Raw genomic sequence first — 26441 nt, forward strand, 5'->3', positions numbered from 1 at the left:
AAAAGAAGTATAACTTTAATTACTCATGAATCATGGCTTAGACGGCTTTATTTTAATCCTGAAATATCGAAGACGAAGATCCACAAAGGTAAACCATGAAGTTGCTAGTCTAATCGAAAATACTGTATAACAGGTATTGCTATCATAAAAGTAAAATTATATAATTGCGTACCTTTATTTTACAAGTTAATTAGTAAAACAGAAATATCCCCAATTCCGGATTCCGTGTGAAAGTCAAATGGCGAATTTTTTGGCATGTAGACTGATATCGTATTATTTTCAGCGATAAAAGTATGTAAGGAAAAGATAGTACATTGCTCAATAATAATTTAGTGATAAACTTTCAAAAATAAATAACGATAAAAGAAAACATTCACGTTTAAAATTGTGTAACAATTATAAGAGCATTTTTGGAAGGTATTTAATTAATTTTGAAGGTGTGATACTGTATAGCACGCAAGTCACCAATCGTAGATGTATGGAGCTATCAATGAACAATCCATTCGTTTGGTGATCATTGATACTTAAAAGTAGCGACGGTGTGGGATCACTTTAACAAGTGGGGATATAAAAATTAATGTATATATATATATATATATATTTTTATATGTATATATAATCTAGCTCGGCTATTTGTTACAAACTAGCAACTATTCATCAGTTATAATATATAGTTCGCGGCCTCTTAAAATTATAAAACGGTTTAGTTTGCCCGTCGATATCGCTACTATTATTGCAGCCCCAGCGAGTTATGTAGGTATGCCGCATTATTCATTTGTCGCTTTTTATCATGATCGTTGTCACCAACTCGGTTGATGCGACGCTTTCTGATCTCGAATGACTGGACGGAAGAGGGCTCGCACAAATCGCGATGTCGTTCCGTTCCACATTGTCCGCAAGTACAAAATTTTCCGGGCATAATACATAATTCTTTACTCGTCGATTACATGCTTATTCGTGCATTTATCATTTGTCAGAAAAATAATTTATGCGGTCAAAATTAAATTTAAATTTTTTAAATATCTTATAGACATAATTTTTAATATTGACATATTATCTACCCTCATCCTGATATCGAGGAAAACTGGAAGGGCCGAGGTTTGGACATTTTTGAACTATTTTAGATTTAATTTATAAAGAAAAATAATTAAAAAAAAAAAAATAATAAAAAAGAGAAAGGAGAAAAATATTCGATACTTTAGACTTGCGCTTATAATTATCGAAACACACGTCGCCACAATCCTCCGTTATTACAATCATTCGAAAGTATATTTTATCATCATCGGCTAATCGCAAAATTTGTCTGAACTATTGCACAATGCCATTCATGAAATCATGAAATACTGGCAAGACATCTAGCAATTTTGTTCTCATGGACAAATTAACGATTATTACACATGTAAGAATAATACGATTATAATTACATTTTTCGTTTTATTTTAGAAAACTAATATATACGAAATGTGCCGCGATACGATTCAATTGTTCTTCCACCTTTTCCGAATGGCAAAATATAAAGGTAGACGTATTTCTCTATTACTTCACAAAGACTTCGTTGATCTTGGCGGTTGGAAATCGTCCAATTGCATATTACGAATTAAATTTCTAAGAATACAATCCATGAAATTTTTCACTCGCGCTTCACACGCAAAGTCTTTCTGTCTATATTTTTTTATTATTATTTTTAAATATTTATCCATATCTAAATCCAATCTATCGAGTCACCAAATGTCTTTCACAGAATTCGAGTGCCCGTACACACACACACGCGAAAAAAAAAAAGATGCGCCGTTCACTCATGCAAGATTCACTTGACTCGTTCAGAGTAAAATCTTTTCTATCATATATCCATGAATTTTGCTGCTCTCAAGATTAATATTAAAAAAAAAAAAAGGTTAAAAAGTTAACCTCTTTACCAACTCCTGAAAGGTATTCTCTAGCTGAATCATTTAGGCTCTGGGAAGGCCACCTGACACTTGTAGACCTCGTCGAGTATAACTTGGCCTTGCCCTTGACTGACGGTGACAGGAGTGGTTGCGTTCACGACCACGACTTGACCTTGTTGTGCCTGTTGCGGTTGCTGTTGCTGCTGCGACTGCTGTTGCTGACTACTCGCATTGGCTTGCTGTGCATTCGTCGCGTTATTTGTATTCTGATTTCGCGCTGTCTGACCATACTTCTCATGGATCGCACGGTGACGCTTTAGAGCGAAACGATCGGAAAAGCCGATCTCGCATATGTCACATCTAAAAACGTAAAGTTTTAATTTATGTACGCGTGAATGTAAACTTGTTTCAATAATCGGAGTCTTAGGTGCTGAAATTACCTGTGCGGTTTTTCACCGGTATGGACTTTTGCATGATTCTTGAGATGCGTGGCTTGATTAAAAGCGGAACCGCAAATGTTACACCTGTACGGTTTCTCGCCAGTGTGAATTCTTCTGTGATTCCAAAGCGTAGAGTGTCTAGCGAATGTTTTTTCGCAAACTTCACACTGATATGGCCGTTCGCCGGAATGAATTCGCTCGTGATTCTTCAAGTGCGGGCTTTGTGAAAATTGCATACCGCAAACGTTGCATTTAAATGGTTTTTCGCCTGTATGAACTCTTCCATGATTTTTTAGATAGGCAGCTAGTAAAAGAAAATAAAATTACAAATTAATCTATGACTTATGATTTGCTTCAATATACTATATAACAAATATATTTAATTATAATTAACATATGATACACATATAGAAATAAATATATTTTATGTAATTTAATTTTTACTTACCTTTTGCAAAAGCTAAACCACAGACTTCACATTTGAATGGTTTGTCTCCCGAATGAAGTCTTTTATGAGACCAGAGTGAAGAATATCGAGAAAATGTACCATCGCAAACATTACAGTGAAATGGTTTTTCCGCCTGATTTTGACTGTTTTGCTTGCCACCTGAAATTGAAAGCATAAACAAGGCTTTAGTTTTCCTCAAAGGGCCAGTTCTACAAAAGTGATAAGCTCGAAGTTGTTTCGCGAGAAATCTACGAATCTATGCCATCATATAAATTCGCTTCATGATATTAATGTTTTACTTTTTTATTCTTATTTTCAAGAAAGGGATATAAAATATGAAGTCACAAAATGAATGATGATTGAAATGAATATGCGATTATTGTATGAAACAATCTGATCATGCAGGTTGTTAAAAATGTTAGTGCACTAATAAAATCCAAACGCCACAAATAATATAAAACTTTGCAGTTTTAACTTTATTACGCAATGTATTTCGTAAAAAATGGTAAAATCATGAGCTTCAATGAGTTACATCACGAAATAAAGTGAAAGAATCGTAAATAGCTAAACGAAAATTTAACACGAGTTTATCTTGAATATAGAAAACATCAAAATTTGGCGATTAAAGTTTATAAAACTGTCCCTTAGGGGAGATTTTTATTCTGTGCCATTGTTCTTAAATTTAGATGTCGACAGTTCTACAAAAAATTAACAGAAAAGAGTAATAAAATAAAATAATTACAATTACTTTGTAAAAACTGAGATAGCAAATGCATTTAACGTAGAAATAATAAAATAAAAAAGAAGAAAAGAATATAGAAATATATATATGTATATATATTTCATCTACAAAAATACATGCAAAAAAAAATAACATTGAATGAAAACGATTTCAAATCTGACGTTTAAAAATATAGATTTAAATTTAGTGAATATTTTATGTATTTATTAAAAAGTTACTCAAAATAAAAATTGAGTATTTTTAATAAATGCATTAAAACTGATTTATTAACTCACTTAAATTAATTTTTTAAACGTCGAATATCAGAGTTCATGAAATAACGCAATCGATGAAAAATTATAATTTCAATTATTTGTTCAAAAAAGTGTAATTCCAATATTTTTTTCTTTAAAGTTCAATATTTTATATAATATCATAAATGTTGGGACGCGCTGTTGACTCAAGCATCAATAAAATTGTGCAAATACCGAAGTTATCACGGAGAATAAATTTGAACTGTCACCATCCAAGGCAGACATATTACTAAGACATACTAATCGCAAAACAGATCCCATACTCTGTGTTGACGATAATTATATCCGACTTACTTCCTATGACGATGCGGCCTGTAGCCTTGCAGCCGCCACACTTTGCGAGGGAACTGATTCCGGAATCTAGTTTTTCGTCGTGTTTACCTACCATATATCACCCGATGTACGATCATGATAGCAATGAAAGGTATGAAAGGTAAGGGTGGGCCAAATATGTAAATAAAATGTTGCTGACAGGGACAGTATCGCGTATGAAATTTCTTATAGAATTTATGTTAATATAAAAATGTAACGTAAACTTTCTCCTATTTCAAAACGCTTTATCAGCAACATCTTTCTTCGGCTTATCGATGGTAGTTAGGTGATATCCAATCAGCGACCGAAAGCTAGCAATAATACTTACCAATAAAAATAATCCCCGTGCCGTTGCATTTGTGACACTTGGTGACACTGGTAACACCCCTTCGTTTCACAGGATGATGACCAGGTTTGATAGCTGCACAAACAAATTATTTAATTTTATTGAACAACTTTCATATATTTGTCGGTACGTAATATCAGAGTAAAGAAATGTATATTGTAGCTAAAGCAAATATGCTATAATTTGTATCTCTGTTAAAATTAACAACATATTATAAGATGAATATTTACTACAACTAAAGTTTACTACTAATTAAACGTACTCTTTTTAACTTTAGTTGGATGATGTTCGCATGGGTCTTCACTGCCACAATCTTCACAAATTTGCACCTTAGGTTTCTGATGCATGTTTGTTTTGTGACTTTTTAATTCTCCCGGTAATGCAAAACACGCTCCACAAACGTCACAAGTGTACGGTCTATCCGGCGTGGTAGCAACAGTCACTGTTGTCGGAGTTTGCACCACAATCTGTTGTGGTTGCTGCTGTAAATTACTGGGGGTCGAGGTATGAATCCGTTTATGATGTTGCAACAAACTCATATGACCGAATACTAGCCCGCAAATGTCGCACTTGAAAGTCGCATTAGCAGCGGCAATGCTCATCTGATTTAGCAATGTATTATAACCGACAGGTTGAACATCGAAACGGTAACAACCTTTGTCGTCGGTGATTGCACTAATTGTGCTCACTGCGTTTGTCTGAACTTTCTGCAACATGTTGACATTGTAGTAAAAGGAGGAAGGAAACTCTGTGGTAGTTGTCTGTTGCTGCTGCTGAGACTTGTCCTCCTTCTTGTCCGATGTAACATACATCTGTTGGGTCTGCTGCTGCTGCGACTGTTGACCCTGAGCAGCAGCTTGCTGCTGCTGAATCTGCTGTGGGTCAAACATTGCTGTTTGCTGCTGCAAAAATATATCATTTGATATAACTAAGGAAGAAAAATGTGGATCTTTCTTTATTCATTATAAAATAATAAGTGATCACAAACCTGTCTCTGATCTCCGTAACTCGAATTGCTCTGTTCCGTCTGAGTAAAACTATTAGTTTGTTCCGTTTGAGTAAACATGGAACACTTTAATGGCTGCTCGATCGGTTGATTCTGTTGGTCAGAAAAGTATATCAAACCCTTACATCAAGTTCAACTGATAAATAACATTGCAATTTTTAAATATTTAAAACACGAGTCACAAGTCACATACTGAATACTTGAAAATGAGATTGATCAGCTACTCGGTCATTGTTCGCAAACATACACGCTCCCTCGCTCGTCTTAAGTTGCTTCACGCGCGACGCATACCTGCTGTATTTGATCAGGACGGGTTGTGTTCAACCACACCACGTTGTTGCCATTTGATTCTAGGGCCATTGATGTATTGCCTTTGACCCTGCACAATCAATAGGCGGTCGTTATAAACTATCGGTTTGAGCAAGTGCGCGCGAGGTATGCGAGAAGCAACCGGCAAGAGGTTCCCTACAGCGGTGACGATAACGAGAGAAGAGTACACTTTGGCCAAAAGCATGACCAAAGTGTAAGGGGACGCGATCGGGCCCAGGTGCGGTGGACGCGTTAGGAGGAAAAAAGCGCGGTGCCAAGTCTCGGTGGCAATTTCGCGCGCGCGCGCCAAAAGCGGAACCGGAGTAAGAGAGGCAGACAGACGTGCGATAAACATACTCACGTGCAATGGTTCGACGAGCCGCGGGGTTAATAGTCCGGCTGCCGAGCGGTAACCGATGATCCTCTAGTTGCCATGACGGCGGTGGCGGCGGTGGAAGCAGCGGTGGCGGCGCGGACTGCCGCGCGGCGGGCACCACGAATACGAGCTCGCGCGGCCGTGGAGTACGCGCGGATGTGCACGTCGCCGGAGCGCACGATGCGATACATGTACAGCATCTACGGGCGAAAGAGCGGACGCGGGGAGCGCGCTCTTCCCACCGTGTTGCGTACCGCGCGCGCGACGCTCGGCTTATCGCGCCGTTGTAGCCGCGCGCGAGAAATCAATGGCGTTCGATTTCGCTTCGGTGGACGCTTCCTCACGAAGGCGGCTTTCGATGCTCACGTCGCGTCATCCGAATTCACGGCGGTCGGCGTACGCTTGCCCGTTTCGTTCGCTGATGCTTCGCCGTTCCGGCTCGTCTCGGCTCGGTTCGGCTCGGGCCCGCTTGGCTTGGCTTCGCTTGGCTTGGCTTGGGTCGCCCAGCCACGCGCTCGTACGCTTCAACACTGGCACGCGGTCTTCAGCGCGCGCGAACGATCACTTTCGTAGACACACGCTTGTCAACGTCGGCCCGCGCAAATCATGGTCGGCTGCGTAGAGCGGCGCGGTGGCGGTTGCGGCGGCTGTGAGTACGAAACGCGCGGCCGCCGCCGCTCCTTCTTCGTCGCGTACGTCGTTACCTCCTTGTCACTCCCTTTCACCCGCGCTCTGTCCCGCTTCCTCGTTCGCTCGGCCGCTCGCACCAACTTCGTCCGCCCCTCGATCGGCGGCGGCATAAAAACCGTCGGACGCGGCGTCTCGCGACCGGACGCGTTTCGCGGCGTCTTCTTTCGCTCGAGCTAGGCCGGGATACGATATGGCGTACCGTACGACGCGCTAACGAATGCCCGCGGTGGCCATTACGCGCGACGAGGACAACAATGGGCGACACGAAACGCGCGCTGGGTGCCTCCCCTGCCCCGCGCTCACGACGCCCCACTGTCCCCTTCCTCCTCTCTCTCTCGCTCTCTACTTACCGTGGCGGTGCCTCTTTTCCGAAGCGTTTGCGGCCGCCTGCCGTTAACGCAGCCACTCGCACTCGTCAAGGTCAATTGCACGCGCCAATTGGCACGCCGCTGACCGGAGCGCTGTTAGCGGCACCCGGCCGAACGCTGCGTTCACGGAGGTCCTTCTATCATGTCTCGTTCGTCCTCGTCTTCCGGCTTCCGGCAGTTCCGGCTCGCGGCTCGCGGCTCGCGACGCGTCGCGTCGCGCTGCTCTTTTTATACCTCGCAAATAACCACCGTTCACTCGTTCGCGACCCAATCTGCCGCTCCAGTGAAAGAAACAAAAAAGTGAAGCCTGCCGGACTCGTGGAAGAAAGACGTTCCTTTATTTTCCTGGGAATCACGGACACTGGACGAAATGGAGGACTTCGCACCTTTAGGTAAGTTTTCTGTACTCGCAATCTTTATGTTTGCATGTTATACATTGAGATTTGAACGTGGAAGTACTTTGTTCTATATGATTTTGATGAATCGGGTAATAGAGTTTTGTCATGCATGGTTCCAACCTGTTCAATTACGTCTTCGTGTTAACGGCTAGAGGCGTTGGCGTAAGTTCAAATTTTATAAATTTATTTCGAAGTAATTATAAGGGTCGTCGGCAGGTGGCGTTAGTCGCCTTGCTTTGTTCGTTCGATTTTGGAGTCTATACTTCTTTTTATATGTATAAACATTTTGGGTAATTTGTCGAGCACGCGAATATTGTGATAATTAGCGGAAGACTTCCGATCGATTTTAAATAATCAAGAGACTTGAAGTCAGTATCTTTTGAAATGCAATGTATATTTCTCACGTGGCGATAAACCTTACAAAATCTTGCAATGATGACTTTTCTTAATTTTGCGCAATTAAGAGAGCGCTGAATCGGTCTTTAAAAAATTTGCTTTTGTTTGGCTTTCGAGACATAATCGTGTCACTCTGCAAAACTCGCGTTATTTTTATCGCGGAGTCAACGACACTTCATTTTTCTTTTTCTTTTTTTTTTCTTTTTTTTTTTTCTCTTACCGATGTTGCTCCCGAAAGGTGTAGCTATTTCGGACGCATCATTTACAATTCACTTTTCTTTTTCTGAAACTTCGGGGTGCGACAAGTTTTTAGTAATCGAAATGTTTGATCACATATAAACTGTTGTTCAGAAATTTCTCGGTGAATTCCAAGATAAAATATATTAAATTGGCGAGAAAAGCGCGTACTTATAAATAGACGTCTCGATGGCGGATGAGATCGCAGGCGTATTTTTTGAGTCACTCGATATTTCAAGAATTAATTCTTTGCGGTTGTGCGCCGTCAAATTGAAGATATATTTACTAGATATCGTTTGTAATAGAAATATAATTCTACGTGGAAAGAAAAAAAAAATTGTTATCTTAAAAAGAAAAAGTACCGTCTAATTCAAATTAGGCTAGGAAAGAACGCTGGACAAATATTTGACGGAGTTAGTCACATTTGTATTTGAAATACATTTCAAGTGTGCATTTTTGAAACGTTCTCTGTATTTGCACAAATGTAACGATAAATTCTACGTTCGAGTAATATTCCGCAAAATCGAATTTTCGTTTCATTCGTATGATTTTTCTCAACGAGACGAAACTTTCTTTCTGACGAATTTGTTTTCTTTTATCGGTGTCGGAAATAAAAGTTGAAAGGCTAGAGGAAACCTAGTGCGCATTCGAGAAAACTTTATAAACCGATAAAAGTGAACGATAAAATCGTCGTAGGTATGCAAAAAAAAAAAAAAAAAAATTTGGTTACTAATGTATCTGCTGTTCCATGGCAGATGTATGTATAAATTGCCTGCATTACTTCGACAAATTTTTCTATGATAAAAACAATTCAATTAATGTCATTCACGTTCAAGAGAATATAAAAGTGTATTTCGAGTCATACTAGGGGCATTTATTTCTAAAAATAAATTTTTCTTCACTTTCTTTCTTTCTTCTACAAAATGACAGCGATTATAAATCACAATGATTCATTTTCTCTAGTCTGATTTTCGTCTGAAATCTCTGGGGAACATATCCACGTAGGTATATCGTAAGCGTTTGCGTACATCTTCCGGTGGCTGTCTCCGCAAATATAAATGATAGCATAAGCTCGATGGTGATTAAGACCTATTTCGAACGTTTATTTCGAAAATAAGATAATATTACAAGCAAGATTTGTTATTCTTGCGTCATGTCGAGAGGATATGACCAGTCAATTGTAACTCTAGATATAAATTTAATTATCATGCTTCTGTTTTTCTTTTTTTTTTTTTTGACAGAAAAAAATACTTCGAAATTATTACATAGAAATTTACATAGGTGTACTTGTACGCGTTACTAATATAATATCTATTATTTCCACGAAATGTATGAAACGTATAAAATAAAAGAATCATCACAAAATAAAAAATTTCTCATATAAAAGTAACCATCTTGTAATAATGAATAATTAAAAGTTCGAGGTATTTTTTTTCTCGTGATATATATTTTTTTGTAATACAGTAACAGAAAAGTAAATTTACGAAATAATATATGAAGTATAATAATGCATATCTTTTTGCTGTAGTATAGTAAAAAATAAGCAGTTAAAAAATTGTTCTATTTTATTTATAGTTTTTATTATTCTTCAGTGACAAATATACAAATTATTTCTACAGAAACATTTTTCGAAAGTCAGAAATACTTTTTAATGAATGTTAAATGAATAAACGAATGCGAGGGTAATATTATCTAAATTTAATTAAAATAATAACTAACAAAAGTGAGTTAAAATATTTATTTCGTGTCCTGAATTATTAGTGAGTACAGAGGTACTCGTAAAATCAAGCTGCAAAGCTAGTTGAAGTAGAAAGTCAGTTGAAATCGATACCGTATAAATGGGATGTAGAAAGACATAGTTCATAAGATACCATTTTCCTCATTACGAAACGATACGATCAAATGTCGCTCGTTAATCCAGCTAATTGAACATACTACTTTGGTACTTTTCAAAAACGTAGATAAAAAAAAGAAGACATTTTAGAAATTGTACTTAACAAAACGTACCTTAAAAAAATTAAATTATATAATTTTTTAAAAATATTAATTAATAAAAATAGATAAACATAGCAGAAAAGAGAAGGAAAAAAAGAGATAGTTGGATAATTATATACATGAACGAGAAGATTGGTGAATGGATGGATAGAGGAAAAAAAAAAAAAGAAAAAGAAAAAGAAAAGAGAGGAGAAAAAAGAAAGAGATAGGAAGAAAGATACAAAAAAATTCATTTTTAGTTAACACATTAATTTCACGAGCTTTTTTGCAACTAGTACGGCCCTGTGGCTGGTAGCGCCGGTTTCAAAGCAACCCCGAGTCGACGTTGAACGTGTTCCTCAGTTGGCGTCGCGACGCCGCCGTCGAAGGTACATGAGAGACGTTTATAATAATACCTGGCGATAGGTTCTCCTTTTTACTCCGAGAGAAACTCGGATAAGAGCGCGTGATTAAACGACTATAATTACCACTTGCTGCAACGTTTGATTCTATCGAGGGTCTGGATGAACTATTGAAAGAAATTTATTGAGAGAGGAATTCGAAAAGGCGCGTGGCGTATTATCCTCACGCAAGGATTTATAGGCAGTAAAGTGTGCGGAAAGAATGAAAAACGGTCTCCAGAATGTTACACGCTTTTAGCATCTCGGGTTCGAAATAATAATTCTTTCACGCGTTATCAGATTATCGTGATATCCTTTGGGAATGAGAAGATTCATCGGAATAACAGGGTGAATTGATACCGTTTGACCCGCTTTTCGCGGAAGAGTTACCCTCCGTCACATGTGGAAAAGGGCAGCGTGTGATTTTCCGAGCCTCTTTCATCTGATCGGCGTCAAATGACGAACGGAGGCGCGGACTGCCGTAGGAAGTCGGAAAGGACATGCGTTAAGGAAATGGAAAGGGAAATCTCCCTCGTCAACAAGGAACACGAGCTTTCCTCAATAATTTTCAACCTTCTCGCGTGAGTGACTTACCTGGGGGAAGTGAAGAGAGTGATGTAATCTTAGTCATAAAGCAAAATTAATTGTAAGCGCAAGAGCAAGAAAAAATAAAACACCCAGAAGAGAGATAACATGAAGAGAAACAAAATAAACGAAAAATAACGCACGGCAATTGCATTGAAGCTGCAGTGCGCAAAAATTTTCGAAAGCTATGCAGCGGTATTTATTAAAAATTCTCGCGTAAAAATTTCTCGCATTGATCTGTTTTAAGGAAAAAGTGGTATGATCGGTGTGCAGCCTCGTGATTAACGCAATTTTTTGGAACAAACAAGTGGAGGCTTGGTAGAAAGTACCGTAGAGAAAGTAACGTGCGAAAAGATCGGGCTAGGGCGAATAGAGAAGTAAGAGGCAGCATCGGCTTGCATCGTTAGAAGAGATCGGGATTATTTGCTCATCACTGGTAAGACAGGTGATAAATCAACGATAGCAGTTCCCAAAGGCAAGAATTGCTTTCGTGATACAATATTTCTTTTTATGTTTCTGTCGATACACAAGTGTAAGATTTCGTGTGTTTGGTTCAACGCATATCATTGTCAGTCAGCACAATCGCACCCTTTCGTCGGATTAAAATCACAATGATGCATTTCTCTTTGCACTGTCATGTACAATTGTTTACGCACGATCACCTTGTTTCTACACTTAGACATTTTTTGGTAACTTCTTCTCGGTGAAAAAAAAAAAAATACTTTTGACGTTACACGTAAAACAGAGTTATAATATTAGTTTTTTAAAAATAAATCTCTTTAAATCTATCTGAAAATCGTTAGACTTTATGGATACGATTATTTTGCGTGAAAATTACAAAAATTTTCATGTGAATAAGTTTGAAATGTTAGTGCACATTAATAAAAATAAAAGTAGTTCAAGAAGAGAGCGGTATTTTCTGTCGAAAATATTGCTGTGAGTGATATTTCGCTCACGTGTCGTACGTGGCAGATAGTATGTTTAGTTGAACGCATTTTGCATACTTTATCGCTTATTGATATTTAATGTTTTAAGGATGCTTCACACCAGAACGTTGCTACAATCATCGCTTAGAATTTAAACTGTTTTCCGTACTACGTGTTTCAATGTTTCAAATGAAATTACGCCGTGATCGCTATTAAACTCGATGGTGGAATTGTGGAGTACAATTCTCTCGCGTTATCCATTGCGTTAAGTGATTCGCGCTATATTACGCTCTCGTACTATCTATTGCTAGAATCCATTCGAGGACGTTGACCCACGAATAATTTTAGATGGAATCAGGATTCGAATTACAGGAGCGGAAATTTCGCGAAATCACAATATATCTGGCACGGTCAAGATCATTGAGCATCTATGATTAGCATATTATTCCACGTGGTCATTCGCGTTAATTGAATTAAAAAATTAAAATTGATATTTATCATTTCCTGTAAGTACTAAAACTATTTAACAGTTTCAAAGGGACATTTTCGAAACTATTAAAATTTAGATTAACTTACATTTTTTTACAATATTATACGGAGTACAATTTAAGCTTATGTGATATTTAAAATATATAGAAAATATAACATTTGAAACGTTTGTAGTAATACTTAACAGATATCGATAATGTTGAATTGAAAACGCGTATTTTGTAAAGTGGAACGTTTTATGAACTTCGCTGTTAATATTTCAAATGGAAGACCGAGACCTTTTCAATAAAAGTTTATTGAAGCGTTCATTACTTTTGATTCGCTCTCCAGCAACTTTTCTCCCTTATTGCAACATCTTAACCGAATTATAATTCTTTATCAGCGCGTATTATGTAGAGATATATTAATGGATTTTCGTGATCGTTTAAGTCGTTTCGGGAGCTGCAAATGACCTCTTTCGTAAATTTCGCGGAGAGACTTGCGGTTGCTTTTCAAGATAAATCTCTTCCACGGAATCTTACTTTAGAAGCTTGCCAACATTCTTCCGTCTATCTATTTATACCTGCGCTCAAATAAAATTCATAGATCTGCGGAAAATAGCAGATGAGACAAAAAGAGAACGAAGTGAGACCTGTCGCCGATGCATTCGACGAGTTTATGTAGTGCTAACTGTTCGCGGATGCATAAACGTTGAGTGATCTATCCCGTAAACATGTGTGGATTTTTAATACCTGCTGATCGCGTACGCACGTACCGGAGTTGACTGTCGTCATGTTGAATCGTTCCCGCTATAATCGTGTTTTTCGTAGAAGATTTAATCGTGAAGTGCTGCCCGGTGGAATTTAAATGCAGCTGGAAAAAAACAATGCTCTCCTCGGATTCGCTTTACGAGAGTATCGGATAATTCTTTCTCATCGTGACTCCTTGTGAATCCTGAACGGCTAAAGGGCGGGGGGAATCGATCGCGGGAACACCATCGTGTTCGATCACGAACGCGGAGGTACCAAAGCACATGTGTTTTCGCTTAAGTGTTTCACCTTGCACCTGAGACAGCCGCACGGCAAAATCGATTGCAAACATGTCGAGCTCACCGCGAATGCGAAAGATGCCGCCCAGGCCAAAGATCTTGCTTCCGATTCCTGGACAATACTATCCGCAGACGGCAACCGGTGTGGGCTACGTGCCGACACCGTACGGGCAAACGCCGGTACCTATGACACCAGTCGGCCAGCCGCAGATATTCTACAGCAACCGGGCCAGCGAGTTCGTCTTCACGCAATTCAAAGGGATCAAGGATCTGACTAAGTCTGGCCTTAGCGTGGGTGAGAAGAGCGCTTACTGGCTCTACGAGAAGGTACGTGGATATCGGAAACGGGACACTCGCACGTTAAAACCAAGTACCAATCGAAGTGTTGCTATAAAATTATATTATTACTATTATTTTTTAATGAATAAATAAGATAAAATAAATTAAGCAATGCTATACTATAGGAGAGACTGGATATTAATTTTTTAATTGATAATACAAATGCTATGTAGGTCAGTTCCTGGAGCAAAAGATGGTTCACGCATATTTTTTTATTCGTTGTCATACTTCTGTATAGCATCGCCGGGGCAATGATTTTTGTAGCGGTTGAGGGCACAGTCGAGGATGTTGCTCACTATGATATTCGAAAGAGAAGGTACGTTTAGAAGTAAAACGTAAGATTTGCAATTAGCAAAGTATTTTCACAGACTTTTATTGGCTATCACAAACAAAATTCATTATTCATTTCTTCATTAAAACTTAGCTAAAAGTTAAGCGCACATCAAAAGAATGTGCAACGATTATGTCATAGATACAGTGATTAATTATTCTTGAAGAGTAAGGCAATAGAGCGAAGGTATAGAACGAATTCTTTGTCGCAAACACAAAAAAAAAAATAATAAAAATAAATATATATAAATTATATGCCAACAATGCGATTCATCGCTTAACTTCCGAATTCAATTCACATCTTAACACCCGGCGATTAATGTAAATTCTAAACTAATTCTCATTGTTCATGTCATATGAACTCAATACGATGCTGCGGTTTCAATACAATCTCGTTATTGATAACGTCAATCTTGGTCTCCGTCTAGTCCTGCAAATGCTATACGTTTAGTTCAGGATAACAATTGTTAATCATGCTAACCGATATTGGATTTCACAGTCGATCATACAACATTGTTTGCCGAGTTGCTTTAACGCCTCATGCTTTCAACTTCATTGTGTAATTTCTATACCCCGCAAAGTATTGTTTCACTAAAGAACGTACTTCACATTCATTTCGTGCTGGTTATTCGCAGCGATTCTAATCACAAAGATAATTATTAAATTATACCCGAGTATATTTTTTTCCCTTTTTTAGAAATAGAAATAACGTGGCGAATCATACCTTTTCAGTATAAAAAAATATATTAATTATTATACAGTAGAAATTTTAAGATTTTTTAGAGCTTTTTTAAATATTGATGCTATTAATAAATCACGATTATGATATATTTTCGGTGTTTTATCACGAAAGCATAATCTCGTGCTTCTCTGTAGTTGTAATTTTCCCCGCACTCTTCTGGCTCGATCGATTAGTTTCAGGACGATGCCTAGGTGAAATTTCGACGGCCGTATGTATAAGAAATTGGTATTGCGTGACAGTCTTATTGTAATAAATCGAAAGTAATTGTATTTTTATTTATCACCTATGTACGTGCATACGATATTCCAAAAGACAACTTTAATAAAGATAATAAGAGGTATTCAGACAGTTTCCCCTTTATGAAGACCGAGGTCAACATTTGTCTCAGATTATAGTCAGAGTAAGTTGCAGTTTCCAGATAAATGGTAGATAATGTGAAGATACTTTGCTATGATCGCGTGCTGACGAAATATTCTACTAGTAACTGTATCCTATTAACCTGAATTTCATCACAATGTAATCCAAAGAGAGTCACTATTTCCGAAATTAATTAATTCGGAAATGGTAACGCTTTGTGACGTAAATGATTATAGCGTGCGTATCTTGGTATTCTCCATTTGTGTAAGGTCCAAGTTGAGAAAGTTTCGCCTAAAATTAACCCTCGAAATTAGAGAATGGTTTAAGATTCCGTCTTTTCCGTAATAATAAAATGTCGTGGCAGATTGGAACAGAACTCTCTTTTATTAGGCAGACGTAGTTCATATTTGTGGAATATCAATTCAGTAATAAAGATATTTTAATTAATATCATCGTCGTGCGTCTTTCAATGACTTTATCCTGCCGTCGAAAAGTTTCTCTTGATTTTAATCGAGAAAGTACTGAATATTGGCTAAGTTTATTCCACGAAGACATTTATTACCGCGAATCTTATCGAGAATGTAAAGGTGATGCGTGCTGGGAAATAACTAGCTCGCGATCTTATTATGACTTCCGTATTTTGCAAAAAAAAAAAAAAAAAAAATAAAAATTTGAAATAAATTAACTTATGGTGGTCATTATATGTATACATGTAAATAGCTTGGATTATTTTCATTATTTACGTAAATTTTAAAGAGCACGAAAAATAATGAGACACAAAATTATTGCATTATTCTACAATAAAAATCAAATAACGCAAGTACTTTTATAGCTCGAGTCATCGTCAATGTTTTTCATCTAATATTGTTTTTTTTATTACAGAAATGAAACGCTCAATACAATACGTGACTTTTGCGACGACTCGGTGCTGGCATCGGATACTTTGCGCTGGAGAGGAGCAGCAATGAATGCATTATTAGAATACGAGAAAGATATGTACGATTTTTTCAAACGGGGATTAATGGACACAGACGAAAAAGTATGGTCATTTTGGAATGCCGTGTTCTACTGTGGCACCATTTATACAACTATAGGTAAGTACATTATCTCCAGTCGCATTTTACTAATCGTTAAGACTTTCAACGCTTCTAATTTTTTTAGTGTTGGTGTGACATGAAAAACATTAAAAATAAATGTATTTTTTCAATATTTTTTTAACATTTACAATCAATTGTTTATTAACAAACAAATTCTAGCACTGCACTCTTTATATTACCAAATTTTTTTGTTAAACGAAGTGGAAAATCTTTTTTACATTTAAAAAATAAAAATAAATATTTTTCTACATGTGAAAAGGTTTATTTTTTTAAGGAAATGAGTCAAGCAAAAGATAAAATAATACGTTGTGTAGGTGTACCTGGAAATAGAGCGGTTTTCACGCGAGAAACATCCCCCGTGCATGTCAGGAGCAGAAGAGCCGCGTGTTTTAAGAGGTTTCCATTATTATGACAAAACGCTTTGATTCTGACAAAACATTTTGTGATCTCGTCTCGCGCCATTTCTACTTTCGTCAAGCTCATAGAAGTTATTTTTATTTATTCCACTTGATGAGATCCCGTTTATTTGTCTTGCGTAGCTTTCTTCTCGAGCGAAATACCGAAAGCCACAAAGATAAACGTAGCAGGAGATATATGTATTGCACTATAATGTATATAATATCTATATATATCAATATGCTGCGTGCGCGACGCGACTGATTTTCAAGCTCCGTTCTTGCATACACGTTTATACGAGTGCAGATCTTTGATATACAGACGCCTGCGGTTTGAATGCACATCTGTTGGCTCCAAATGATGTGGATTTATTCCTCGTACAGGGAAATAATTTCATTATGCCATCGATAGCAAGTGAATAAAAGCTTTTCAATTTGCGAAGCAATATTTTATGAGGGTCAAGATAGAATCATTGCTTGTTTGCGTCTCGGAATTCCATTTCTATCGGTATTCCATATTGAGAAGTGTTGACTTTCCCGAAGGTTTGGCTAACGAGTGTATTTCGAACCGAGTCGTTTTTGGAAACTCAAACGATAGTTATATTTAAAGGTCGATATATTAATTATATATTTTGCAAATATTTCTTGGGTTACTGATTAACTTAACTGTCTATGAATTATTTATTGCGAATTTAATACATAATCTTGCAAAAATATAAAACGTCATAAAATAACATATTCGCACATACAGATTAACAGAGATTTTTGCAGGAGGAATTCGCGCTTTTGCCTTTACTGTGATACATAACGTACATGACCCAGTTTCCTAAGTGCTCCATACAATTTCTGCTCTCTTGCGCGAAAATTGATATGTACGCATGGTCAATATATAACTCGTCGATATGCAACTGCGGGAAGTGTTTTACTCGATGACACGTTGTCGTTTTGCACGTCATCTAACTATCAAAACTGTCGTGTTTTTGTATATCAAAAATCAAATTTTGTTAGCATTTTAACTTACCAAAACAAAGCAATATAAAAAAATTTAAAAATTAAATTAAAATAATCAAAAAGTAAAATTTGAAGTATAAAAAATTGAACTGTTATTTTATCAATTCTTATACGACAATAGTTGTATTTTAATATATTCGCAAAACTCTTCAAACTGCGCGGAGAAAATTTTGACGAACTGTTTAATATGCCACAGACGAAGGTTTAAAGTTTAAAGTAAGACGTTGCTTTTGCGCAAGGAAACCTTACGACACAGATTAACCAAATATGTAAGCTTCTTCGTGTTCATTCAAACGCAAATACGCACCATTTATAAACATCGCGATTAAACGCGTATACACGTGTATTTAAATTGAACGTTACGCGATACATAGATGAGATTAAAGTGGAAAATGAAAAATTCGATAAATTCTCTATTGAAAGGGAGCTGATTTCAAATTCGTTGGATCGTTTGCAAGCTTACGAAATATTGCGAGGTTTACGCAAACATAATAAAATGCATTCGCGGATAAGATACATGTATCTACTTCGTGCATCATTTTTGCTTTTTACAACTGGAAAAAAAAAGAAAAAAAAAAACTTGGCGATTCGAACAGTGAGCACATTCATGCGTGCAGATTTTGAACGACATTGTGCGTGCCCACGCGTACTATTTCGAGTTCTATCATTATGTAACGGAAAAGAACACCGGGTAAGATCGGAGAAATAGACAAGCGTGTCAACTGCGTTTTCGAATTTTTGACTTAGGCCAAGCGCGAGAAATTCTCTCGTGACATTTATGCGCTCAACAGAATTAAACGCGCTTGCTCAACCGTAACGTTATTGTGATATCGGATGGAAAAAAATCGTTACGAATTCCCGTCGAAACGATTTGCGTGGACCAACTGGCAATCTGACTAGTAATTAAATGGGAGCGTGACCACGAATGTTTGTTCCATAATCGTCGCCCTTCATACTTCAATTAAATTCGCGCGAGAAAGCGGTGCCAATTATTCAAATCGGCGTTTTTGAACTACGTTATATGTATATGCGTTTACGCACGTACATACATAGATTATTTATGACACGCTTACTTTTTTAATCGACAAAAGAGAGAGAATTTATGAACTGATACATTTGTCTCGTTTCTAATTTCTAAATATACTTTTTGAGTTACAGGCAGACACTGGGCGCTTTCAATCGAAACAATAAGCTTCTATTTAATTTCATTTATATTCCACCTTGGTTATATGATGAGAGTTATTAATGGGTGCCCGCATCAGTTCTGCTGTGACGCCAAGCTGAAGGAATATTGAAAATGATTGTTCTGATGAAACGCCGGGGAAAATATGGTCTTACAAATTGTATTTTTCATCCATAAATTACAGCCGACCCCGAAATGTTAACGAGCAAGGCAGCCGCATAAACGTCTACTGATATTTAATCGAGAACTTTTGTTTTGAATATAAATTGCCCAATTAATTTTTTTACGGAAGAATCTTATTGTTACGAATATTAATATTATTCGAATACGTTGTTATCTCTTATTTAATTTTCATACATTTTATAAAGAATTTTTTTTACACACAAGCTGAATCGGTGTATATATCGTCGGGCGATCCTATTACAGGATTATCAATTCTGATGCAGGGTCAAGGGGCCGTCTCCCCGATCCCTGTTCTAGGGGTGTAGGGTGTATCTTGCGGGAAGGGTTACTGAATGGGTTGCGGTAGTGCAGGCGCCGCGTCGCGACGCCAAAGTCGCGGTTTCGATTGCGCGTGGTACTCCCGCTCGATATCCGCTGCGGTAAAGCCGGTCATCCGGTTCCGCCACCGTTAGGCTAGCAGCAGCAAACGACGTCGTGCCGACGGTGGTGGTGACGATGGTGGTGGGAGCAGCCTCCGTTTTATTTCTGTCACGGCCTCGTTGAAGTCGGTCTCGCGAGTGCGTTCTTTACGCGAAAGTCTGCTTACACGAAGACTGTCGAACGACAATAACGACGACGACGACAACCGCTGCGACCGAAGAGTCACACGATGGAGGATAGTTACATCGTTCATAGACGTCGCAAGGCGGCTGCTAGGAAGCGGGAGAAGACGCCTGATCCTTCGTTAAGGGGTGCATCGCGGATAGACACTTCGGATGATGAAGATGAGGAAAGGCGCGCCAGAATGGAAAGGATGGCCGAGGAAGCGGAGAAAATGGAGCAACACCAGAAAGAAAATAGACTGTCGCAGCAGCAGAAGCAGGATGTGCCCGTGAAAGACTTGGAGAACAGGGATAAAAAGGAAGACGGTCGGGAGCAGCGTCCGGCCAGAAGAAAAGACAAAACCGATGCGAGGCATTCCGCAAATGCGGATGACATGATCGCTATACGCGCCGAAGTGGCCGCCAAATCGACAGCTGGGAATAGTACGAAGACACGTGAGTCTGACGCCGCGGCCGCTGGCGGCAACGGCACGCAATTGATAAAGCAAGTCATCGAAGTGGCGAAGAAGACTGATGACGGGACCACGAAGAAAGACGTTGTCAAATCCGAGATTGCTCAGGTGGTCAAGGATGGTGTTGTTCAGGAAACGCCGGAAATGCCGAAGGAGATGAGTGGTGAAACCGGCAGGTCTACCGAAGCCCGCAAAGTCGAAAAGCGATTTAAAAGGAAGTCAAAAGAACGTGTGGAGAAATATAGCCGATCAACAGACTCTAGTGACGTAGATGAAAAGAGCGAGCCGAGTCGACAGCGAACAAAGTCGCCGGAAATCAGATCTAGAATGAAAAAAACGAGCGGAAAGAGTCGACTTAGCGATCCAGAAGCACAAAAGAAAGACGCCGAGAGGCTGAACCGAGAGAAGAGATCGTCGAGTCGACACAAGCTAGAAGACGAGCCTCAAAGAGATAACAATGAAAAGCCCCGTTCGACATCTTACGACAAGATTGAAGACACCGGCGAGGATTTGAGAACGATAAAGAGAAACGAAAACGTTTCGCCGAAACCTATCGAGGGACGAATATTGAAGAGATCTTCGATCGAAATGAAGAAGCAAATTATCCCGCTGAGCAACGAAAGTTTGATCGAGGATTTCGCAAGGGCTCAGAGAGAGTATCTAATGAAAGAACGCAGTATTCTGGATCCTGAAATCGCGGATGTGTATCAGGACGCTGTTGAATCTGGTGGTTTAAGAAAACGAAAGTTTAGTCTGGCGTACAGCGAGAGCGAGTGTGAGGACCTCGTTCAGAACGTGACGCAGTCTTCCAGCACAGCTGACAAAAAAAAATCGTGGTTCTCTTGGTTGTCCTTCCGGCGCGAAAAGAATAAAGATGAAGATACCGCGGAGAAGGAAATTGAAGACCAATTGGAACCCGTTTCAAACGTCGAGGAAATCAAGGTGGAGAAGGAAGGAACTTCGGAGAAAATCACCTTGCTGAATTTCTTCAGGGCTCTCAGAGATATCGTCAGCGAGTTTAAAATCTTCGTGGCACAAAATCCGCATGAAACTATAGTCATCAGGCGGCTGCGTAATCGCTGCATAGCCGAATTGCTGCTCGTGATCATTTACTGCGGCCTTGGCGGCTTCGTCTTCCGTTTTGTCGAGGGTGCCTTCGAGACATTCTACAAATGCGGTGTGAAGCGCGTGAAACGCGACTTTCTCGATACTCTGTGGAATTACAGCCACAATCTCAGAGAGGACGACTGGAAGAGCATGGCGCGCAGGAAACTAATGGAGTTCGAGGAGCAGCTTCACACAGCTCACGAAGCCGGCTTGAATACGTACAGTGGCCAAAAAAGTTGGAGTTTCTTGAATGCCGTCGTGTATTGTCTCACTGTCATCACCACCATCGGTGAGAATGTTGTTTTGGGCGAAATTCAGAGTGGGAATAGATTTTCTGATACAATAATCATGTTTTAAGTTTTGTTTAAATAGCTATTATACCGTTTAGTGAGATCCCCAAAAAGTTATGTTAAGAAACATAAATTTCAGTTACATGTTGATTATATAAATGGAATCGTTCAATTAAATGTTTAAAATTATATAAGTTAAGATAATTATGGCCTGTTTACGAGTAAACAACCGTTTTAGTTTCGATGAATAATCTAAACTTAGATTTTACTCGCAATGTGCGTAAACGCGTCGCCTTTGCAATGACGATTCATAGCCTGGCGCAAATAAAATAGATTTACAATTATTTCGTTTCACGTAGGTGCATGATAATTAAATTAAATAATTACATATAGTTATTATTATATGAAATTAATTATATATTATACTAATTATATATAATATTCATAATATTTTTACAGATAGGAAATATGAATGTAACGTTAGAAATTTCAATATGTCATAAGCTTTAATATAATATTATATTATAATTAATGATGATTTTTTTTACTGCAGGATACGGACATATCTCGCCACGTACGGACACAGGAAGAGCCATTACGATTGTATATGCCATTTTCGGCATCCCGATGTTCCTCATCATCTTAGCCGACTTCGGTAAACTATTTACGCGCGGTATAAAGTTCCTGTGGGCATTCGTGAGAAGGTTGTACTATACTGGTAGCTGTCGCAAAGTCCGTCGCACTGTGCCTGTTCAAGTAAGATAATTTTGAGGAAAGTTTAAAGAACAAGTTAAGCCAATTTCGAGTCTCTAAAATCTTTTGCAATATATTTACGACATCGCGCATTTTCTTCTGCATTCCAATTTTGGCGCTTATTAGCTTCGATAATTTTATTCTCGACCGATTCGTCCAACCGATTAGTAATTGTATTTTGTGCATTGTGAACGTCACAGGAAGTCATGAAAGGCATGCAGCTCGTCTACGATCTCGCCAAGTTCCGGCGGCCCTCGCAAATGAATCCGAAAGAGATCGAAGAGATACAGAGGCAACAGGCTCAGCAGCAACAGACTGTTCTGAACGTGGACGCCACCGCGCCGGATACGCCGGGTACGCCGGGCACCCCGGCGTTATCGGCGTTCGCCATCGACGATGAGTTCAATCTACCGATTTCGGTAGCGATTGTCATTCTTCTGGCCTATATCTTCATAGGAGCCAGCTTATACGCCTTATGGGAACAGTGGAGCTTTTTCGAGAGCTTCTACTTTGTCTTTATCTCCATGAGCACTATCGGCTTCGGCGATTACGTACCACAGGTAATGATCTTTAAATCAATAATTATTCAGTCGAATCAAATAATAATACTTTTCGTAAATTCGTAGATAAAAATTTGTATTATGATTTCTTCGAAGTCACAATTTCACAGACTTCGATAGACATGAGTCGATGTAAATCGAGAGGTAAATCGTTCGAAACCCGAGATTATCGCTTAATGAGAGTTATTACAGCGGAATTAGTAAATGGCTAATTAGGCATATCAATTTAGTAGTGTTCTCAATTATTTATTATTCGTCATGACTATATGTTAGATCTCATGCAGAGATCTGCAAATTCCATTTAATTTGTCCTTAGCGCCTCTTTAAATTCGCCTCTCGAATTTTATTTGCAATCTCACGACAGTTTCCATCTTGTACAGGAAATGATTAATTTACTCTCATGTTTTTTTTTTTTTTCACGGTGGCGTTCAGACGGTAAGCTTTCTGACATACAAGGCTTCTTAACGAGAAGCTGTATATCACCGTACACTTAATTGTATTGTTTCTCACAAAGCTTATTTTCTTTCATTTCATTAGTTAATTGAAGTAAAATTTAGTAAAGTTATATAAATATTCCATGATTCATGGTCCGCAGAACTTTTAACGGATTGACTGATTGATTGATTTAGCATCCCATATACATGATGTGTTCGATAGTATACCTGGTGTTTGGCCTGGCGCTCACATCCATGTGCATCAATGTCGTGCAGGTAAGCAATAATTTATTTTTTTTTTCTTACTTTCCACAAAGAACAATAGCTTTCAAAATAATTTCGGAAAGCTAAAGCAATCTTTTATCATAAAATTTCGCATTTAACGCAATATTTCTTACAGCACACTTATGTGACGATACGAAATACACATTGATATGTAAAAGAATAATACTTATTTAATCTGATCGAGTTAATGCGCTTAATCGTATGTCGCCAGGTGATGTTATCGGATTCGTTCAAGCAGGCGAGTCAGAAGATCGGAGCCACGATCGGTTTCGAGGTCGCCGAGGACGACAATTCAGTGACACCAGCTCCACCGCCTCCAGTCGAGGTCGCGGACGTCCACATGAGCACGAAGGAGTCCGAAAACAGCGAAAAGATCGCGCCTAAAGCCAAGCAAGAGGACGTCGACCTGTAGATGCATTTCTTTCGAGAGGAATCCTTGCATACCTCGGTCAAGCGCCGGTTTAAATTTCTCGGAATGCGTTTTTTTTTTTTTCCTTTATCCGACCTTAAGAGAATAATCGTCTGCTGGCTTACGCAACGCAAAAACGGTGATACGCGATAATCACCCGACACGCACGCAATCAAGCTTCGAAAGACAACCGCTGTCGGGATCGTCTTTGTACCTGGTATCTACAGGCAAGTGCGACGAAGACAGTTGACTTCGGGATCTTCGATGATTTTCAGGATCGAGTTTGTGCGTTGTGGGTTTTGATCGGGTTTAGTTGATCTATTTAGTGGCACCCAATATTTTTTAAGTTAAGTTCTGAATATCCAAGTTCTTCTTTGACGCAAAGGCGGTTTCTTCGATCGTCTCGGCGGTGCCATCAAACCTCAAAGCACTGTACGCTACATGCTCGTCATTTAAATTGTACATATATATGCCCAAAGATGTGGATAGCGATTTTATGTAAACTGGAGATCTAATCGCTTTTGATATCGCATTCAAAAAATGCTCGAAAAAATGGAATTCTAAATGAAATGATCGAATTTTGCGTATAAAATGATATACATAATTTAACAAACGAAAGTTAAAACGAATAATACGCACATTAATATTTCAATTGTGTCTTATCAGACGAAAGTTGTGCAGTTTGGATTTATAACAATTAAAAAAAAACGAATTTGATAAAAAGTTACGTCAATAGTATAGTGGAAAAGTATTTATAGCTTTATTTTACAATTTAAATGTGAGTTTAGAAATATGAGAAGAGATAATTGTTTAAAAAGTGTTATGTATATTTATGGATAAATAATTATTTAATAATTATGACGCATAATGATACAAATTAAAGACACATCAAATTATTTTTTTTTTATGATTGTGAATATTATTCCATGAAGCTATTGACGTACTGCAAATTCCTAATCTGCGTTAAATTAAAAGCCTGTTAAAACAGTATCTCCAGCTAGTCTATGATTATAAGTATGGTGTGAATTACAAAACTTATTTTTATCAAAATACTACATCGAATAAAAAAAGAAATATCGCTGTTCTGCAACCGCTCTTGCCAAATGTTCGCGGATAACAGTACATACATCTTGCGACTTATATTTTGTAGTCTAGTGTCTTTTGACAATAAGTATAAGAAAAAGTTGATATTTTGTATATTCTACAGAGTTTTCATCGCGTGTTTTTTTGTGATTTCCGCCTGAGTTAATGTTTATCGCGAAATGCAAAGTTTGCAAGGCGATTCACTTCGATGGCCTATTCTAAGTCCTGCGAATTTTAATTATTTATCATATTGTCGAAAGTATTGCATTATCTCCAAATGTAGAAAACTCAAGTAAATCGTTAAGTTTTTAATTCTTTTCTCAAAGCATTCCCGTCAAAGAAAAATAACATAATACTAAAATAAATTTAATAATATTTATGTAACTTTTCATAAAAATACCTTTGATTTTATAAACGATGCAATACTTCTGACTAATACTGTATCTGCGATATTTCTATAATTTCGCTGATTTCGATAATTCTCCCGTGCGAATTATGAAAGGAATTAGGACAATATATATTCTTCTCGTATAAAAAGCATATTTAATTAACACTATTTGCACAATTAATGCTAATCCCTTCAATGATATATCTATGGAAAAATAAAATCGATAACTTAAAAAACTTATGTTACAAAATAAATCCAAATTTGCATTTACACAATTAATAATTAATTTTAAAATAAAAATTGTTATGTACAACGAAACTTTGTAAAAATTCTTCGAATCTCAAATTTTGAATTTGCATGTTGTAGGATCGTAGTTTTGATACTGAAGGGATTAAGACCTGACGGGAGAATTGCGATTTTCGCGAGAAAGATAAAACACTTGTGCCTTTTCGAACATGAAATTATTTGTTGAACTTTTACAGTAATTGTACTATAAAGACTTCCTGTGTACAGTTTAATCTACAAACACTGCACTCGCGTACACACATCACATACACGAAAACATGCACACACACACATATACGTCGCTACTCGAAATATTATTTTTCGTTTATGGGAAAATAAGCAAACAGTTTAATGAATATACAACATTTTCATCATTTCATTACACGCTGAATATTAAATGTAAATTATGAAAGCTAAGTGTATATAAAATTAAAAATTATTGTAACAAGATATTAATGCTAATTGTAAAATTATCATTAATTATCGAATTTATCTACAAATAAACAT

General features: G+C 37.8%; 2 protein-coding genes across 7 annotated transcripts; one reads left to right on the forward strand and one right to left on the reverse strand.

Moving 5' to 3' along the window:
* Window positions 1–580: 580 nt before the first annotated feature.
* LOC139113261 (transcription factor Clamp) lies at window positions 581–7092 on the reverse strand. 5 transcript variants are annotated; one of them, XM_070674280.1, is made up of 9 exons: window positions 6144–7092; window positions 5765–5852; window positions 5456–5566; window positions 4730–5366; window positions 4450–4542; window positions 4104–4190; window positions 2775–2933; window positions 2327–2630; window positions 581–2246 (listed from the first exon to the last, which is right to left on the reverse strand). In XM_070674280.1, exons 2-9 carry the CDS (start codon window positions 5831–5833, stop codon window positions 1946–1948), a joined length of 1761 nt encoding a protein of 586 aa, XP_070530381.1. In that variant the 5' UTR covers window positions 5834–5852; window positions 6144–7092; the 3' UTR covers window positions 581–1945. The 5 variants fall into 5 exon arrangements, with proteins under 5 accessions (XP_070530381.1, XP_070530380.1, XP_070530383.1 ...); XM_070674279.1 differs by having other exon boundaries at window positions 4730–5369; window positions 6144–7090; XM_070674282.1 differs by lacking the exon at window positions 5765–5852 and having other exon boundaries at window positions 4730–5369; window positions 6144–7089.
* A 9330-nt stretch (window positions 7093–16422) lies between these two features.
* Window positions 16423–26384, forward strand: LOC139113258 (uncharacterized). Of its 2 annotated transcripts, XM_070674275.1 has the most exons (6): window positions 16423–16511; window positions 19079–21736; window positions 22291–22493; window positions 22691–23050; window positions 23680–23760; window positions 23981–26384. In XM_070674275.1, exons 2-6 carry the CDS (start codon window positions 19936–19938, stop codon window positions 24179–24181), a joined length of 2646 nt encoding a protein of 881 aa, XP_070530376.1. In that variant the 5' UTR covers window positions 16423–16511; window positions 19079–19935; the 3' UTR covers window positions 24182–26384. The 2 variants fall into 2 exon arrangements, with proteins under 2 accessions (XP_070530376.1, XP_070530377.1); XM_070674276.1 differs by lacking the exons at window positions 23680–23760; window positions 23981–26384 and adding an exon at window positions 23483–23660.
* Window positions 26385–26441: the final 57 nt, after the last annotated feature.

Source organism: Cardiocondyla obscurior, linkage group LG02, assembly GCF_019399895.1.
Source record: "Cardiocondyla obscurior isolate alpha-2009 linkage group LG02, Cobs3.1, whole genome shotgun sequence".
NCBI lineage: Eukaryota > Metazoa > Arthropoda > Insecta > Hymenoptera > Formicidae > Cardiocondyla > Cardiocondyla obscurior.

Excerpts from the sequence above, each read along its gene's own strand:
- LOC139113258 (XM_070674275.1), top strand. The coding sequence starts at position 19,936 with ATGGAGGATAGTTACATCGTTCATAGACGTCGCAAGGCGGCTGCTAGG. Across the intron at positions 22,494-22,690 it reads GTCGCACTGTGCCTGTTCAA|GAAGTCATGAAAGGCATGCA; the intron begins GTAAGATAATTT and ends TGAACGTCACAG. Across the intron at positions 23,761-23,980 it reads TGTGCATCAATGTCGTGCAG|GTGATGTTATCGGATTCGTT; the intron begins GTAAGCAATAAT and ends GTATGTCGCCAG.
- LOC139113261 (XM_070674279.1), bottom strand. The coding sequence starts at position 5,833 with ATGGCCCTAGAATCAAATGGCAACAACGTGGTGTGGTTGAACACAACC. Across the intron at positions 4,543-4,729 it reads TCCAACTAAAGTTAAAAAGA|CTATCAAACCTGGTCATCAT; the intron begins GTACGTTTAATT and ends TTGTTTGTGCAG. Across the intron at positions 4,191-4,449 it reads CACGGGGATTATTTTTATTG|GTAAACACGACGAAAAACTA; the intron begins GTAAGTATTATT and ends GATATATGGTAG.